Source organism: Myotis davidii, unplaced genomic scaffold (assembly GCF_000327345.1).
Source record: "Myotis davidii unplaced genomic scaffold, ASM32734v1 scaffold100, whole genome shotgun sequence".
NCBI lineage: Eukaryota > Metazoa > Chordata > Mammalia > Chiroptera > Vespertilionidae > Myotis > Myotis davidii.
In genome coordinates, this window is record NW_006292691.1 from 365,191 (window position 1) to 380,907 (window position 15,717).

Here is a 15,717-nt window from a genome sequence, read left to right on the forward strand (position 1 = left end):
TTTGGGACTGGGAATGAAGCCTGCAACCAAGGTACGTACCCTTGACCAGAATCAAATCCAGGACCATTCAGTCTGTGGGCTGACACTCTAGCCATTGAGCCGAACCGACTAGGGCCTTTATGATTATTTTTAAATGTTTGTTCAATGAAGACACTGGCCCTAGAGACTGAAGACAAGAGGAGTAATATAAAAAAAAAATAATAATAATGATTTTTAAAATAACACTATAAGTGCACAAAAATGGGTGAATAGAAGGCCCAGAAATGGGCAGAGGAGCCCCTTCCTGCTGGGGGGCTAAGGATGGTACTCATCCAGCCACAACTCACCTCTGTCCACTAAAACTGGAGGAGTTTGGTCCAAACAAAAGAGCTGAGTCCAGCTGCTACAAAAATTTTCAACAGTTCAGAGAAGGCTGGTGGCCAAGGCTGTAATCCACCCACCAACAGGGATCCACTGTGAGAGGGAATGAGGAGGGGAGAGGTTGAACCTCTTCATGCACAGAAGCCCTTAAACTCAGCCTGTGTGTGGCCTCTTTGAAGACGATGAAACAGTGTGAAGGCAAGACTTGGTCCCGGAAAGGGAATGAAGAGATTTACTGAGTTTTTACCTCAGATCAAACACTTTTTGGAATTAATGGGCTCTGAGAGGACCCTGAATGGCTCAAAAAACCATGCATTTGTACTGAAATGTGAAAAAGGGGGAAAATAAAGCAACACTTATTTCTTCTAGACACACACACACACACAGGTATGCAGCCTCATGCTGATCACGGATTGAAGAATTATTAGACAGCCTTCTTTTCCTAACCAAACTACCACTACGCAGCCAAATCCCACATTTCTAATAACTGCAGGGTAAACTGGTGTAAATAAACTCAGGATTCTAGAAAAGATTAATGGAGCCTGTGTGTATGAATTAAAACCAAATATTCTATGATGCTGCCCAGTTGGTGTGGCTCAGTGGTTGAACATCATTCCAAGCACTAAGAGGTCACTGGTTCGATTCGCAGTCAGGGCGCATGCCTGGGTTGCAGGCTCAATCCCCAGTAGGGGGCAAGCAGCAGGCAGCTGATCAATGTTTCTAGTTCTCTCCCTCTCCCTTACTATCGCTAAAATCAATAAAAACATATTTTTTAAAAATCTCTGTGACTCTGGCCCTAACCGGTTTGGCTCAGCGGATAGAGCGTCGGCCTGCCGACTTAAGGGTCTAAGGTTCGATTCCGGTCAAGGGCATGTACCTTGGTTGCGGGCACATCCCCAGTAGGGGGCGTGCAAGAGGCAGCTGATAGATGTTTCTAACTCTCTATCCCTCTCCGCTCCTCTCTGTAAAAAATCAATAAAATGTATTTTTTTAAAAAAATCTCTGTGACTCTGACTGGCATATAAAAATGACAATGGACTGGTCACCAGGCAGTTCCAAGAACCACACAAGCAATGCCCACATGCCTGCACACTGTACCAAATACACTGTGCCAAATCACACCAACCCCACACTCTCCTGAAATAGCCAGGGGCAGCATGGTCCACGCAAAGGGCCTCAGTCAACATTTGCTTGTCTGCTCTCTGTAAGCACTTCCCTTTCATAAACCCAGTAATACAAAGGCCCAGGTAAAGGGGCCCCTCTATTCCAGAATTTTTCAGTCTGATGGTTAACTACAGAACTTTCCTGGACTTTGTTGAAACCTGCCAAAGACCATAGAGTTTTATATGACTAAAGCAAAGAAAAAAGTATTTTTAGACTCTCCTGTAGCTAGTTTTAAAACTTTGCTTAAAAAAAATTGTAATGGCCAGTCCTACTCCTCTGACAGGTATATACTAGTAAAATGCACACAGCATGTTGGTGCTGCTATGACAGAATCCATCATGGGCATATTTGTAGCATGGGGAGCCTGAGGTTGACTCCAGGTGCGGTAAGAAGTTCCAACAGGGCTGAACAAAGGGACAGTGTGATCAGACTTGCATTTATTTTATTTATTTATTTTCATCAATTTTTTTTAAGAGAGAGAGGAAGGGAGAGACATTAATGTGAGAAACATCAATTGGCCACCTCCTCCAAGCCCCCTACTGGGGGATCAAGCCCACAATCCAGTAGCGAACCGTTGACCTCTCAGTTCATGGGACAACGCTCAACCAACTAAGCAACACTGGCCTGGGCCAGACTTGCATTTAGAAAAGATCCTTTTGATGGTGTGGGGAGAAGAGACCGAGGCAGAGAACCAGACAAAAGGTGGTAGGTCCAGGAGATGGTGGGAGCTAGTATGCACAGTGAGAAGCAGAGAAATTCAACACACATTGGAGGGGAAATCAGGATGCGCTCTTGCACTGAATGAGGGTCAGTAAAGCAGCAATCAGGTGATTTGGGTAGACTTGTTAGATGTTGGTGTCACTCCTGCAAGGAAGAATGATTACAAGAGGAACAGGTTGGGGTGGGGAATTAACATATCTCATTTTAAGGAAATATGACTACTGAAATCTGAATGTGTTATTCTCTACCCTATTTTTTGAATATATTTTTACTTATTTCAGAGAGAAAGGGAGAGGGAGAGATAAAAACATCAATGATGAGAGAGAATCATTGATCAGCTGCCTCCTGCACACCTCCTAGTGGGGATCAAGTACACAACCTGGGCATGTGCCCTGACCAGGTATCGAACCGTGATCTCCTGGTTCAAAGGTTGATGCTCAAACACTGAGCCACACAGGCTGGGCCTCTACCCTATTTTTGAAACCAACCTAGATACTAATTTCGCAACATCTAGAAGACCACTAAATTCAGGTGATGATGATGAAGAAAAAGAACCACAGCAAAAGCTGAAATTTAATAAGCACCTGCTGTGTGCAGGCAGCAGGTAGCTGGTCTATGCACCCTTCAGGTATTATCTTACGGAGCCTCTATGGCAACCTCATTTGGCAGGTTCTTACTTCCTCTTCCCCACTTTACAGATAAGTACAGAGAGTTTTAGCAACTTCCCCTAAAGTACACAACCAGAATGCTGACCCTACAAGACACTGCCAACTGGAAAAGTCATCAAGTGAGGGGTCAAGTTAAACCACCAAGCTTAATGTTCTCCCCATCCAGCCAGCAAGGTGAGTAAGATTCCTGAACTCGTCTGGAGAACTCCAGAACAGCATAGTAAGCCTTGTCTGAAAACATCTCCAGTCACCTACTTTGGGATCATCTGTTCAGTTAAAAGAATTCATCCAGTTAGTCAAATCACACATCTGGAAGGTGACAAGGGAAGAGCAGCAGGGCCATACATTCTCCCTAAGTTTTGTGCCCCACACTTAGAGTAATTACAAGCATGGCAGTAGAAAAAAGGGGGGAAGGGCTATAGGGAGAGCCAGAATTAAATGAGCTATCTTCGTCAGTGAAGAGAATGTGCTAGAGTACAAATTTAACAGGCTCACTATGAACAAGACAAGTGTGTCCTAAGACACCCATAGCCTGTGGCCAACCACCTCAAGCACAGCAGACACACACCCTACCCTGTTGATGTGGAGCCCCTCTGCAGCTAGGCACCCTTCAGCAGAGCCACTGCCCAAATTCTACCCCACTCCATTCAAACTCCAATCAGAAACCCAAATCAGCCCTGACCGGTTTGGCTCATTGGATAGAGCGTCGGCCTGCAGACTGAAAGGTCCCAGGTTTGATTCCGGTCAAAGGGCATGTACCTTGGTTGCGGGCACATCCCCAGTAGGAGGTGTGCAGGAGGCAGCTAGTTGATGTTCCTAACTCTCTATCCCTCTCCCTTCCTCTCTGTAAAAGATCAATAAAATATATTTTTTTAAAAAAACAAGAAACCCAAATCAATCTTACTTTTCTGCCTTTCATATGATATTGTATGCCTTTTGGGTGCTTCCTCTTTTTACATTTCTTCTCTTGACCCTTTAAGGCAGTGGTTCTCAACCTGTGGGTCGCGACCCCTTTGGCGGTCGAATGACCCTTTCATAGGGGTCACCTAAGACCATCCTGCATATCAGATATTTACATTACGATTCATAATAGTAGCAACATTACAGTTATGAAGTACCAACAAAAATAATTTTATGGTTGGGTCACAACATGAGGAACTGTATTTAAAGGGCCAGAAGGTTGAGAACCACTGCTTTAAGGCATTACCAGAAATATAGACAATAAATCAACAAACAGGTCAAACTCTGAGGATGACCTTGGAGAACAAGAGCTGGTTACCCACCCTTTAAAGGACCCACAAGTCGCCAACTTGCTTCTGCTGTGAACAGTATCCGTAGTCCACTCTCTGGCCACAGCCATGACAACCAGCCCTGACTAGGAATGCCTCACAGGGCTGACCCACCAGGAAGACGCAAGAACATATCCACTGAGACCCTGTCCTTAGGAAACTTCTCAGCCAATGAGAAAGGTAAGGGCAGTAAGTAGAAATGGAAAGTGCCCTGGCCAGGTAGCTCAGTTGGTTAGAGCATCGTCCTGATACCCTAGGATTTCAGGTTCAATCCCCAGTCAGGGCACATACAGGAATCAACCAATAAATGCATAAATAAGTGGAACAACAAATCAATTGACAGAGACCTAACTAAGTAAAAAAACTCATTCAACCTTTCTTTCTCCCTTCCTCTCTCCCTAAAATCAATTAATCAATAAAAATTAGAAATGGAAAGCATTTGCTGATGTTAGACATCAAAACCAATGGCAATCACTAAATGCAGGTGGTTGAAGGGCTGAGGAAGTAGCAAAATTAGTTATGAAGTAGCAACGAAAATAATTTTATGGTTGGGGGTCACCACAACATGAGGAACTGTATTAAAGGGTCGTGGCATTGGGAAGGTTGAGAGCCACTGCCCTAAAGGCACCTGGCAGGCCAAGCCAAGCTTTGAGAAGGAGTAAACCTTGAGCCTACTCGCCAATGTCTTACAGACCCTGGGCCCTAATGACCAAGTGAATAGTATCTAGCTAAAACACCTACGTCATTAGAGGACCCTTTGCCAATCACACCAATTAAAATGGTGGGCATGAACCAACCAAAATTAGGTTCAAAGTTCCACTGATAATGGGCAATAACAACTGTCAAAATCTTCCACACAGAACAGGAAAACAAGGAGTGAATTTGTGATTCCTCGGCCCATAGGCTCAAATGATCCCAGGTGAGTAAGATACATGCAGAAGCCGAAACCGGTTTGGCTCAGTGGATAGAGCGTCGGCCTGCGGACTGAGAGGTCCCAGGTTCGATTCCGGTCAAGGGCATGTGCCTGGGTTGCGGGCACATCCCCAGTGGGAGATGTGCAGGAGGCAGCTGATTGATGTTTCTAACTCTCTATCCCTTTCCCTTCCTCTCTGTAAAAAATCAATAAAATAGATTTAAAAAAAAAAAAAAGATACATGCAGAATAGGGTCAGGAACATCACTGTTTTCTCAATTTTGACAGAGACCTAAGTAAAAGACTCATTTAACCTTTCTTAAGTCACCTATATAAGAAACAACATGTGCGCATACATAAAGCCAAATGAGGAACCACGCTTGGCCTCCTATCAGGAACCGGAAAGCACATATGTCTGGTACAGGGAGACAGAACACCACCAGCCAGTACAATTGGAGCGGCCTTTCGGTGAATTCTAGGTTCAGGAGTCCCTCGAAGTCATCCTATCCTAGATATGGCCATCTGGACATGACATACTCCTCCATGCAGAATCAACACTTAGACAGGCACCTGCCCTCAATGGGAAATGCACTTCCTACCAACAGGACTGCTGTTCCTCCTCTTCTTTGTCGTGGGCCCTCACAAGTTGCCTATTCAGCACACCCTACCTTTCCCCCTTCCCTGTAAAACCCATCTTCCTTTGGAAGACCACTCTCCCCTGTTGAGAGGCATGCTATCTGGATGGGGCACCCCACTTAACTGCTAGGGCGGTCCTACTTGATTGTGTAAGCTCAGCAGCACAGTATCAGGCCCTTGTATGATTATACTGGGGAGGAGACAGCAACACACAGCAACCTTGGTCACTCAGAGCAAACTGCAGGACTTCCTTCAATGACTTTGGGAAGCATTTGTTTATAAAACACTAGAAACCCAATGCACGAAATTCAGGCAAGGGGCTTAGCCCCGGCCCCCGCCCACTGCGGCTTTGTCCAGAAGGACTTTGGGTCTAATTAGCATATTACCCTTTTATTATAGAAGGGAGCCCATTGGGCAGCTACCTCCAACACAAAGTAGCCAACCTGAAAGCAGAGCTGGCCACAAGAAAGCAGAGGCAAAAAAGAAACCCCAGTAGGGGGTGTGCAGAAGGCAGCCAATTTATGATTCTCATCATTGATGTTTCCATCTCTCTCTCTCCCTCTCCCTTCCTCTCTATGAAATAAATTTTAAAAAATAAAAAAAATAAAAAATAAAAAAAGAAACCCCAGCTGGTATGACTCAATGAACCAAGAGGTCACCGGTTTGATTCCCAGTCAGGGTACATGCCCAGGTTGCAGACAACCGATCGATGATGCTTCTCTTTCATTGATGTTTCTATCTCTCCATCCCTCTCTCTTCATCTCTCTCTAAAAATCAATAAAAAATATTTTAAAAAAGAAAACGGGCAGAACCCAGCTGAAGTGGCTCAGTTGGTTGAACCGAAGGGTTGCCAATTTGCCAGTTCAATACCTGGGTTTCAGGTTTGATCATACAGAAGGCAACCAGTAGATCTTTTTATAAAAATACATTTTTTATTGATTTCAAGAGAAAGGCGAGGGAGAAAGAGATGGAAACATCAATGATGAGAGAGAATCATTGATTGGCTGCCTCCTGCACGCACCCTACTGGGGATCAAGCCCACACCTGAGCATGTGCCTTTGACGGGAATCAAACCCAGGACACTTTAGTCCGCAGGCCAACGCTCTACCCACTGAGCAAAACTGGCTAGGCCAACCGATAGATCTTTATCTCTCACATCAATGATTCTCTCTCTCCCCGCTTTACTCTAAGTGTGTCCTCAGGTGAGGATTAAAAAAAGAAAGCCTGGCTGGCATGGCTCAGTGGTTGAGCATCGACCTATGAACCAGGAGGTCACAGTTCATTTCCCGGTCAAGGCATATGCCTGGGTTGTGGGCTGGATCCACAGTGTGGGGCCTGCAGGAGGCAGCCGATCAATGATTCTTTCTCATCATTGATGTTTCTATCTCACTTTCCCTCCCTTTTCTCTGAAATCAATAACAATATTTAAAAAATAAAGAAAAAGAAAGCCCTAGCCAGTTTGGCTCAGTGGATAGAGTGTTGGCCTGGGGACCAAAGACTCCCGGGTTCGATGGGGCAAGGCAAGTATCTCGGTTGCAGGCTCCTCCCTGGCCCAGGCCCTAGTAAGGGGCTCGTGTAAGAGGCAACAATCGATGTGTTTCTCTCACATCGATATTTCTGTCTTTCCCTCTTTCTTCCACTGTCTCTAAAAATCAATGGAAAAATATCCTCGGGTGAGGATAAATAAATAAAATGAATACTAACTAAAAAAATAAAATAAAATAAAAATAAAAAAAGAAAGAAATGGGGTAGTGTCTTATAAATCTAAACCTGTTCCACCATGCAATCCAGCAATTGTGCTCCTTTTGGGTATGTACCCAAAGGAGGTGAAAACTATGTCCATACAAAAACCTTCACAAGAATGTTTATAGCAGCATGATTCTACTGCCAAAACTTGGAAGCAACCAAAAAGTCCTTCAGTAGGCGAATGGATAAATAAGCTGTGATACACCCACACGATGGAATACTATTATTCACTACTAAAAAGAAATGAGCTACTAAGTCATGAAAAGACATGGAGAAAACTAAAATGCACATTATTAAGTGAAAAAAGCTAGTCTGAAAAGGCTATATACTGTATGATTCCAACTATATAACATTCTGGAAGAGACAATAAAAAGATCAGTGGTTGCCAGGAGTTAGGAGGGAGGAAAATAGGCAGAGCACAGAGGATTTTTAGGGCAGTGAATATACTCTGTATGATATCATAATGGTAGATACATGTCATTATACATTTGTCCAAATCCATAGCATGTACACCACCAAGACTGACCTCTAATGAACACTATGGACTGTGGATGATTATGATGTGTCCATATAGGTTCATTAGTTGCAATTAATGTACCTCTGGTGGGAGCTGTTGACAATGGGAAAAGCTGTGCATGTGTGAGGCCAAGGGTATATGGAAACCCTTCGTATCTTTGTCTCAATTTTGCTGGTAACCTAAAACTACGCTAAAAAAAATGAAGTCCTAAAAAGAAAAATGGCTGGAATACAGATCAAACCATACCTGAAGTTGGCCTTGCCTCTAGATTTTTCATTTATCTGAGTCAGCCAATCCCCTTCACTGTTTAAGCCAGGGTGGACTGGATTTTCTGTGAATTCCAACTTAGTGCACCCTAACTGCACATCCCACAGAACAGTGAGACATGCTGAACTCTATCCTGTCAGTACTCATGAATGATGAACCAACATCGGAGATTCTCCACCAATAAAAGTACCATAGGCAACTTCAAATGGGAAAATATTCCGTTGTAGATAGGACTCCTGAACTCCAGGCTCCCTCTACCACCAGCAGCTCCAGGACAGGCATGTTAAAACCAAAATGTGCCACAGTCTTTATAACTGAATGCTATCAGACAGGCAAAGCCAACACATCCTATTAATTTGATAGCAAGGATTAGTTATTACAAATAGAACCAAAGAAAAAGCAAAGTTGCTGTTTAAGAACTGAAAAGTGTGCAGACTGGGGCTGGTTAGAGGAGTAGCCCTCAGAAGTACTTTGTTAGAAATCAGAATTAAGCTCCATTTTTCCCCCTGAATCCCAGGCCTCAAATTTAATCCCATCTTAAAATTGTTCTAATCAAATATGAAAACTTTTAGGTGAAGTTTTTAAAACTTTGTCAGTTATTAGCCTTACTTAACAGGATAATTTTATGACATACTCTAGTCTAAAAAGCTTGCTAAATCGGGAGCATTTCAGATCTTTGTTCCCTGGTATATGTCATCAGTTTTGGCTCAAATAAACTCTTATAAAAATTTCAAATAAATACAAAATAAAAACCTTGCTAAATCAGTAGTGTTTAGCTAAAGAGAGTGAGCAAAAAGGCACACAAAAATTACCTCAAAGAGTATATCCTGCCCTAGCCAGTTTGGCTCAGTGGATAGAGCATGAGCCTGTGAACCAAAGGGTCCTGGGTTCAATTCTGCTCAAGGGCACATACCTTGATTGCAGGCTCCTCCCTGGCCTGGGCCCTGGTCGGGGCTCATGCAGGAGGCAACCAATCAATGTGTTTCTCTCACATCAATTTTCTTCTCTCTCTCTTTCCCCCTCTCTTCTACTCTCCCTAAAAATCAATGGAAAAATATCCTCAAGTGAGGAGAAACAACAACAACAAAAAAGAGTATATCCTGAATCACATCACTTGAAGGATGGTTAAACCTCAAAAATGTTTGATCCTGTGTTTATTACCAAGTAGCCAATTTCTCTGCCACAGTAAGTCTGAATAAATGATCCAGGTTTTTAAAAACTCTATGACAGAATCCCAGCACCTGGGGATGTATTTTCAGACTCCTGATGAAATCAGCAGGGTCACATGAATTCCAGGCTTTCAAAATTTCACCTGCAGTAGTCTCTCCGCCAGCTATAGGGAAATGAGTGGAAAACAAAAGAACCCTGCTAATATTTGCTAACATCAGCAAACAGGCTCCAACCATGGCCAAATATACCTCCAGTAACCACAAAAGGGATTACCAAGAAAATGAAGAAACAGGTTTTCTAAGTTGTAACAACTTCTTGATAGCACCACTTCATACCTCCAAAGTTACATATGTAGCCTGCATGCAAAGAATGCCCCCAGGCTGCTGGGCACTGATCACACACACACACACACACACACACACACACACACACACACAAACACACACACACACCAGCACTAATTCATTTTGTTGGCAAGGGGAAAAGGTCCAATTCCAGAAATGCAACCACAGCCACAAAAGTGTTCCCAAAGTGCTCAGACAACCTGCTGCTTGGCAGCCTCCTCACCACCACTTCCCAACCCCTAGGAAGAATCTTAGACCATTATAAAATACAATGATCCAGAATTCTCTAAGTATTGATGCATCTAAATGTCCACACCTCCCTTTATTAAGCCAGAAGGATTATGTCTACCAGGCAAATCCACCTTTTATGCAAGAGGATACAAATTGCTAACAGGTAAGGTGTAAATGTCATGACTTCTAAGAATTCCAATGTTCCGAATGACTTACAAAGCCATATATTTAGTCTGTCCCCTTTTTTTTTCTTTTTTTCCCCCATCATATTTTAATCTGTCATTTTTGCTGTTGTTGCTAATCCTCACCCGAGGATATATTTTCAGTTGATTTTTAGAAGAATTGGGGGGGGGGGGGGGGGGCGCAGAGACAGAGAGAGAGAGATCAATGCGATACACATCAATTGGTTGCCTCCCATATGCACCCTGAACCTGCAACACAGGTATGCAAATGCCCTTGACCGGGAATTGAATCTGTGACCCTTTGGTGAGTGGGTCAACTCTCTAACCACTGGACAACACAGGCCAGGGCTAGTCAGTTCTCAATTAAAGTATCCTCAAAATAAAAATATTAAAAACATCTAATGACAAATGTGAAGATATCATGACTAAGAACTAAAACCACAACTCACCTATGGCAGCAGGAGTATACCCACTTGGGGTTGAAAGACAAGACCATTCCTTACCAGCACCTTTCCTTGCCAGTTCTCCAGCTCTCGGAGGTGAGCTTGTGTTTGACTCACCTGAATTCTCTGCCTTCGCTGTACCGTCTACTTGAGGAGGCCCGAGGGGCAGCTGTTTCCTGGAGCAGCTTCTGTGTCACCCTACCGGCGGGAGCAGGGTCTCTGCCATCATCTTCATCTATATCTTGGTCACATTTCCATTCCTCGTCTTCATTCAGAGTGGGCAGATATCCAGATATGCCCTTCCCTGTCCCTGACCCAGAGCTCTGGTCACTACAGAGCTTTGGGCTCTCTGAACCTGTCCTTGTGTATTCCAAATAAATATCAGACTTGAGGAAGGAGGGGTAAGTATTCTCCTCCATGGTAGATTGGATTTCAGTCTGGGCCTGGTCAAACATAGCAGGATCAATCAGCTGCTTCATAATGCAGTCCTTTATGAAACTCTTGGTGGCTGGCTTAGTTTGCCTGGATACGATGCCATTGTTATCAAGGATGTACTTTCGGTAGATAGCTTTGGCCAGCTTCAGTCTCTTTTCCTCATTCGAGTCGCAGGGCTCCAGTTTCCTGAAGCCGGTGCAGACAAACCAGAAGTCCAGCAGGTCAGCACAGTCCTCCTGCTTCAGGAAAGTCCTAAACAGGTTTATCCCATCTTGATCGTCTAGTAAGGAGTGCAATGACTCGGCCCACTTCAAGTACGGTGGGGTGGGTGAAGCACTGCCCTCAGGCTCATACCCCAGGTCCAGATCTGAGCGCCTCGGAGTGGCTGTTGAAGTTTCGCCTTTAATACCAACACCTTTCCCGGAGCAGAAGCTGTGGCTGACGGGCCTGGGGTCTGTGGACACCAGTTCACCCTCCTCACCAGGCACTGGAGGTCTGGGGGCATCTTCGGTGAAACTTGCGAGGTCCAAGGGGAAACCCTGCTCTTGAATATTCATTTTGAGACTCTGCATCAATGAACAATGAGCGCTGCACCCTAATACATCAGTACTTATAGCTCCAAAGTGAATCAATCTGTCCTGTTGAAACCATTAAGAGGACAAAGATTAGGAAAGGTGGGTCCACGGAAACATGACCACAGAGGTTTTCTCAAGACAAGACTTGCAATGATGCCCTCCCACTCGAACACAAAGCCAGAAATTCCACTTAAATTTGCAACCTTTCATCATAAGGTTTTGCTTATTAAAACAATTTCTGGAAACTTTTACAACAACAAGAATGCCTCTGTGCTAAGAAATAGAGAGCACCACACCCTTCAAGTGTCGTCTGTGAAAACATCACAGAGACCAGTAGCCTAGGGACCTCCCATCCTGGCTACAGAGGTGAGTGGCCAGTTCTCTGCTTCAGGAAGGCAGGAGGACTGGAGGAAAAAAGGTGCTTCTAGTCCTCCTAGCTGTACAAACTTGAGTGAAAGCTGATCCCTCACATGTGAGCTAAAAATGACCACCCTACCTGCCCCGCGAGTCACTGTGAGACTCAGATACAGAAAGGACGGCACATCACACACCAGTAGGTGGGCGGTCATGTCTGCTCCCGACATAGGCCCTCAGCCACTGTGCATTCTGCCCACCCCATCACTTCATACTTAGTATGCCTCTCAACATGTGCAAACATACAATGAGTTGTTCCTCTAACTCTCAATACATGCCTAAAAAAGCAGTTAATTATGGGTCACCTTCAGCATCTTCAAGCGAGTGAGCAAAGGACACCACCCACATTCACACACGCGTGCGCCTTTTCAAGTCACCAATGTGGACAATCGTAAAAATGCTCCCATCAGAAAGCTGCACTGCACCTTTAAAACCTTGCTTATAATGAAAGTATCCTACTGATGGCAAATGGCAATTGAGTACTCTGAGGAACGGAAAAGGTATGGAAAAAATGAAATCCAATACAATTATAACTTTTAGCGAAGGAAGCATAACAGCTCACATGATTTAACTCTTTAAACTAAAAACCAAACCACCCACTCTCTTAGAAGTCAGGGCACCATGAGGGTTTTTTGTTGCTGCTGCTACAAGCCCGCCTTAGGTTTGAGGGAAGACTGCCCTGGATCAGCATTCTGCCATGCTCTTCGGTCCTCCTGGCCACATCCTACAGCTCTGAGGGACCACAAGCTTGTGCTATGCCTCCCAACCTGGCTAAGGAGGTGACTGCCATGATGTAAATGGTCTGCCTAGAGGTGGGCTGGAGAGAAGCATGTCAGGTCCAAAATGCCTGGAGGACTGAAAAAGCCAGAAGCAGCAAAATAAAACCCTACAACCTGGTACCAACACAAAGGGTAGCTCTCTCTGGCCATCACTCCACTCTGGGCCCTGGCCTACATGTAATCCTCCCCTAACACCTGCATTCTCACACTGCACACACTTCACCTGCCAACAGCTGCTAACGGCTAGAATGAAAAGCATCCACAGATGGAGGTCACAATTATGGGCGCCAAATGACATTTCTGCAGCTAATGACTTTTTATGAAAACGACTGGGTAGGCTGTAATTTCAGCCTCAGCAGAAACAGCCTGCTTCTTAAGGTCAAGACCCGTGTGCTGTGGCACCCTGCTGTTCACGGACCACGTCAACTGCCAAGTTGCTTTTCTTTGCGCACCATCAACATGGAATGAATACCTATGGTGCCCCAGCTCCACACCAGCTGTGGATGGCTAACGTCTTCTTGTCCAGGACACCATTTCAGGAAAGAGGGCCTGAACCCAGCCCTTGAGCCTTACCCTTAGAGATACTCTGTAGTTCACTGGCCTTAAGAAAGAATCAAGTCACTGTGTTCAAATGGAAAGCTACTTATGAATCTGTCACTTTCTCTTAAGGTGCTATGACTTCTATGTAAAAGATTTGTAGCAACCTAATTTAAACATTTTCTGCAGGACTCACAGCACCTAGCACAAGGTCTGGCAACTAATGGACACCAATAAATATTTAGTTCATTGGCATAAAGGGAAATGACACTTGCCACAGATGCCAAATGTTACCTCTTTACAGATAATGAACTACTATGCAATAGAAACAGCAGTAAATTCAAGATCTAGCCCTTTATTACCAAACGGGCTGTCTTAAAAGACTGACATTTTAATTCACATGTGAACAAGTCCCCCTAATCATTTTAAACTATTTTTCATTGCCCAAAAGAAACATTTCTTATAATTCACATCTATTTTGGCTGTCAACTGACGGAAGACCTTTGGTGTTTCTGGAAGCACATGAACATCTCCCCAAATTACTGACGTTATTGAAATGTGCTCCAATTCCCACAACCTCCAGGTTTCCACAGAGAAGCACACCAAGCATTTAGTGTGCTCACAGGTTCATACCACACATAGAGGAGTTATATTAATTCAGGTTAGAGTCAAATACCCACAGCACTGAATCTGACCAACAGCATATAACCACCATCAATAAAGGGGTTCCATGAAAGGAATCTACGACTCGGATACCACATTAAAAATCTCCCTTGGTCACTGCCAAGATGACATACCCCCTGGGTACCACGGCAGCCAACTCGATGCGAGAGATGTGTATATATTTATTTAACTCAAATATAATTTTTCACCATCTTGTTTATTTATGTCGAGTGTGGAAGCACTACAACATGACTGACATTTTCCCAACCGTCCATTAATTAAACTCCTGAAAGATTAAGGGCTACCGTTTTACATGTAATCCATTCCCCCACCACCTAAGTTCTCTAACCAATGGAATCAAAAAAAGCCCACCTAGCTTTTCTGAAATTAAAAATCCAAGAAACACCAACACCTGATAAGAAACACTGTATTGTATATGCTTCCCCATCCTTGTTCCTGAACATAAGTTCTTAAAAATTAACCCCCAGCCCTAGCCGGTTTGGCTCAGGGGATAGAGCATGGGCCTGCAGACTGAAGGGTCCCAGGTCCGATTCTGGTCAAGGGCATATGCCTGGGTTTCGGGCTCAATCCCCAGTAGGGGGCGTGCAGGAGGCAGCCATCAATGATTCTCTCACATCATTGATGTTTCTCTCTCTCACTTCTTCTCTGAAATCAATAAAAATATACTAAAAAAAAAAGTGACCCCCTGATACTGTTATCTTGGAAGGTCAGATTTAGACTGTGTGTGTTCTCTAAAACAGGGCCTGTGGGTCCAAGTATGCTTAAGACTCTTCCTGAAGACGCAGAGTACAAAAGTGGGAGCAAAAAGAGAGGCTGAGGTGCATAATTAAGAACTTTATGAATCTTGAGAGGTGAGCTGAGAAAAATACCAAGAGAATTGATTTATTTTTCTCTACTGTCCTTAGTGCGGAACTAAGTTTCGCTGCCCTGGCTGTACTGCTCTGGTTTCAGGAAAGATGAATTCCAAAATACGGTGTGGAGGTAGAATCTAAGACTCTCAAGAGTTTGGGTGCATCAACCTGAAAGAGTACAGCCACTCAGATCAGCAAAACAACAGCCTAGAGACCCTGCCTAAGGTACCTCTGCCTCAGAGGGAGCGAGTGCCCTCCTTGGGTTTCAGACTCGCTCATTCCTACCTTTTGCGGGGGTTAGGAAAAAGAGGCATTCCTTCTGTCCAGCCTCTCTCCAGAATCCCTGCACACAATGTCCCACCCCAGCAGTTCCTCTGCACGCTGCCCCCACCCTGAAACATGCCTAAACCCACAGACCACAACACGCACCTGGCATCGTCCAATCACACACATCAGCTGCAGACCCCAGCCTCCTCCGGGAGGAATTCCCACCCCGCCTCGGAATCCTGGGGCTTCCTTGCACCCTTCCACTCACCTTTCGGAACCAAACCCAGCACTCTTCCCCGCAGCGTTAACGTCCCTTGCCCCCTCCCTCCCCTGCGAACACCCCCTCTCTGACACACCTGCCCTCACAGCCTTAGCCACACGCACCTTCCTCGAACATCACCGCAGTGTGCACACCCTCCATGCACAGCCTAAGCACTCCAGCACACCTCCCCTCACACACTCCCGGCCCGCACAGCCTCCCCTCACCCGGGCCCGGTCCGCACAGCCTGCCCTCACACACTCCCGG

General features: G+C 44.8%; 1 protein-coding gene across 2 annotated transcripts in view; it reads right to left on the bottom strand.

Annotated features, from left to right (window-relative positions):
* AXIN1 (axin 1) overlaps positions 1-11,721 on the bottom strand; it is a 73,337-nt gene extending 61,616 nt beyond the window's left edge. For both annotated transcript variants that reach the window (XM_015565576.1, XM_015565575.1), the window contains exon 1: positions 10,767-11,721. In XM_015565576.1, the coding sequence (XP_015421062.1) occupies positions 10,767-11,656 (890 nt within the window). In that variant the 5' untranslated portion in view covers positions 11,657-11,721. The remainder of the gene's footprint in view (positions 1-10,766) is intronic.
* Between the last annotated feature and the right edge of the window lie 3,996 nt (positions 11,722-15,717).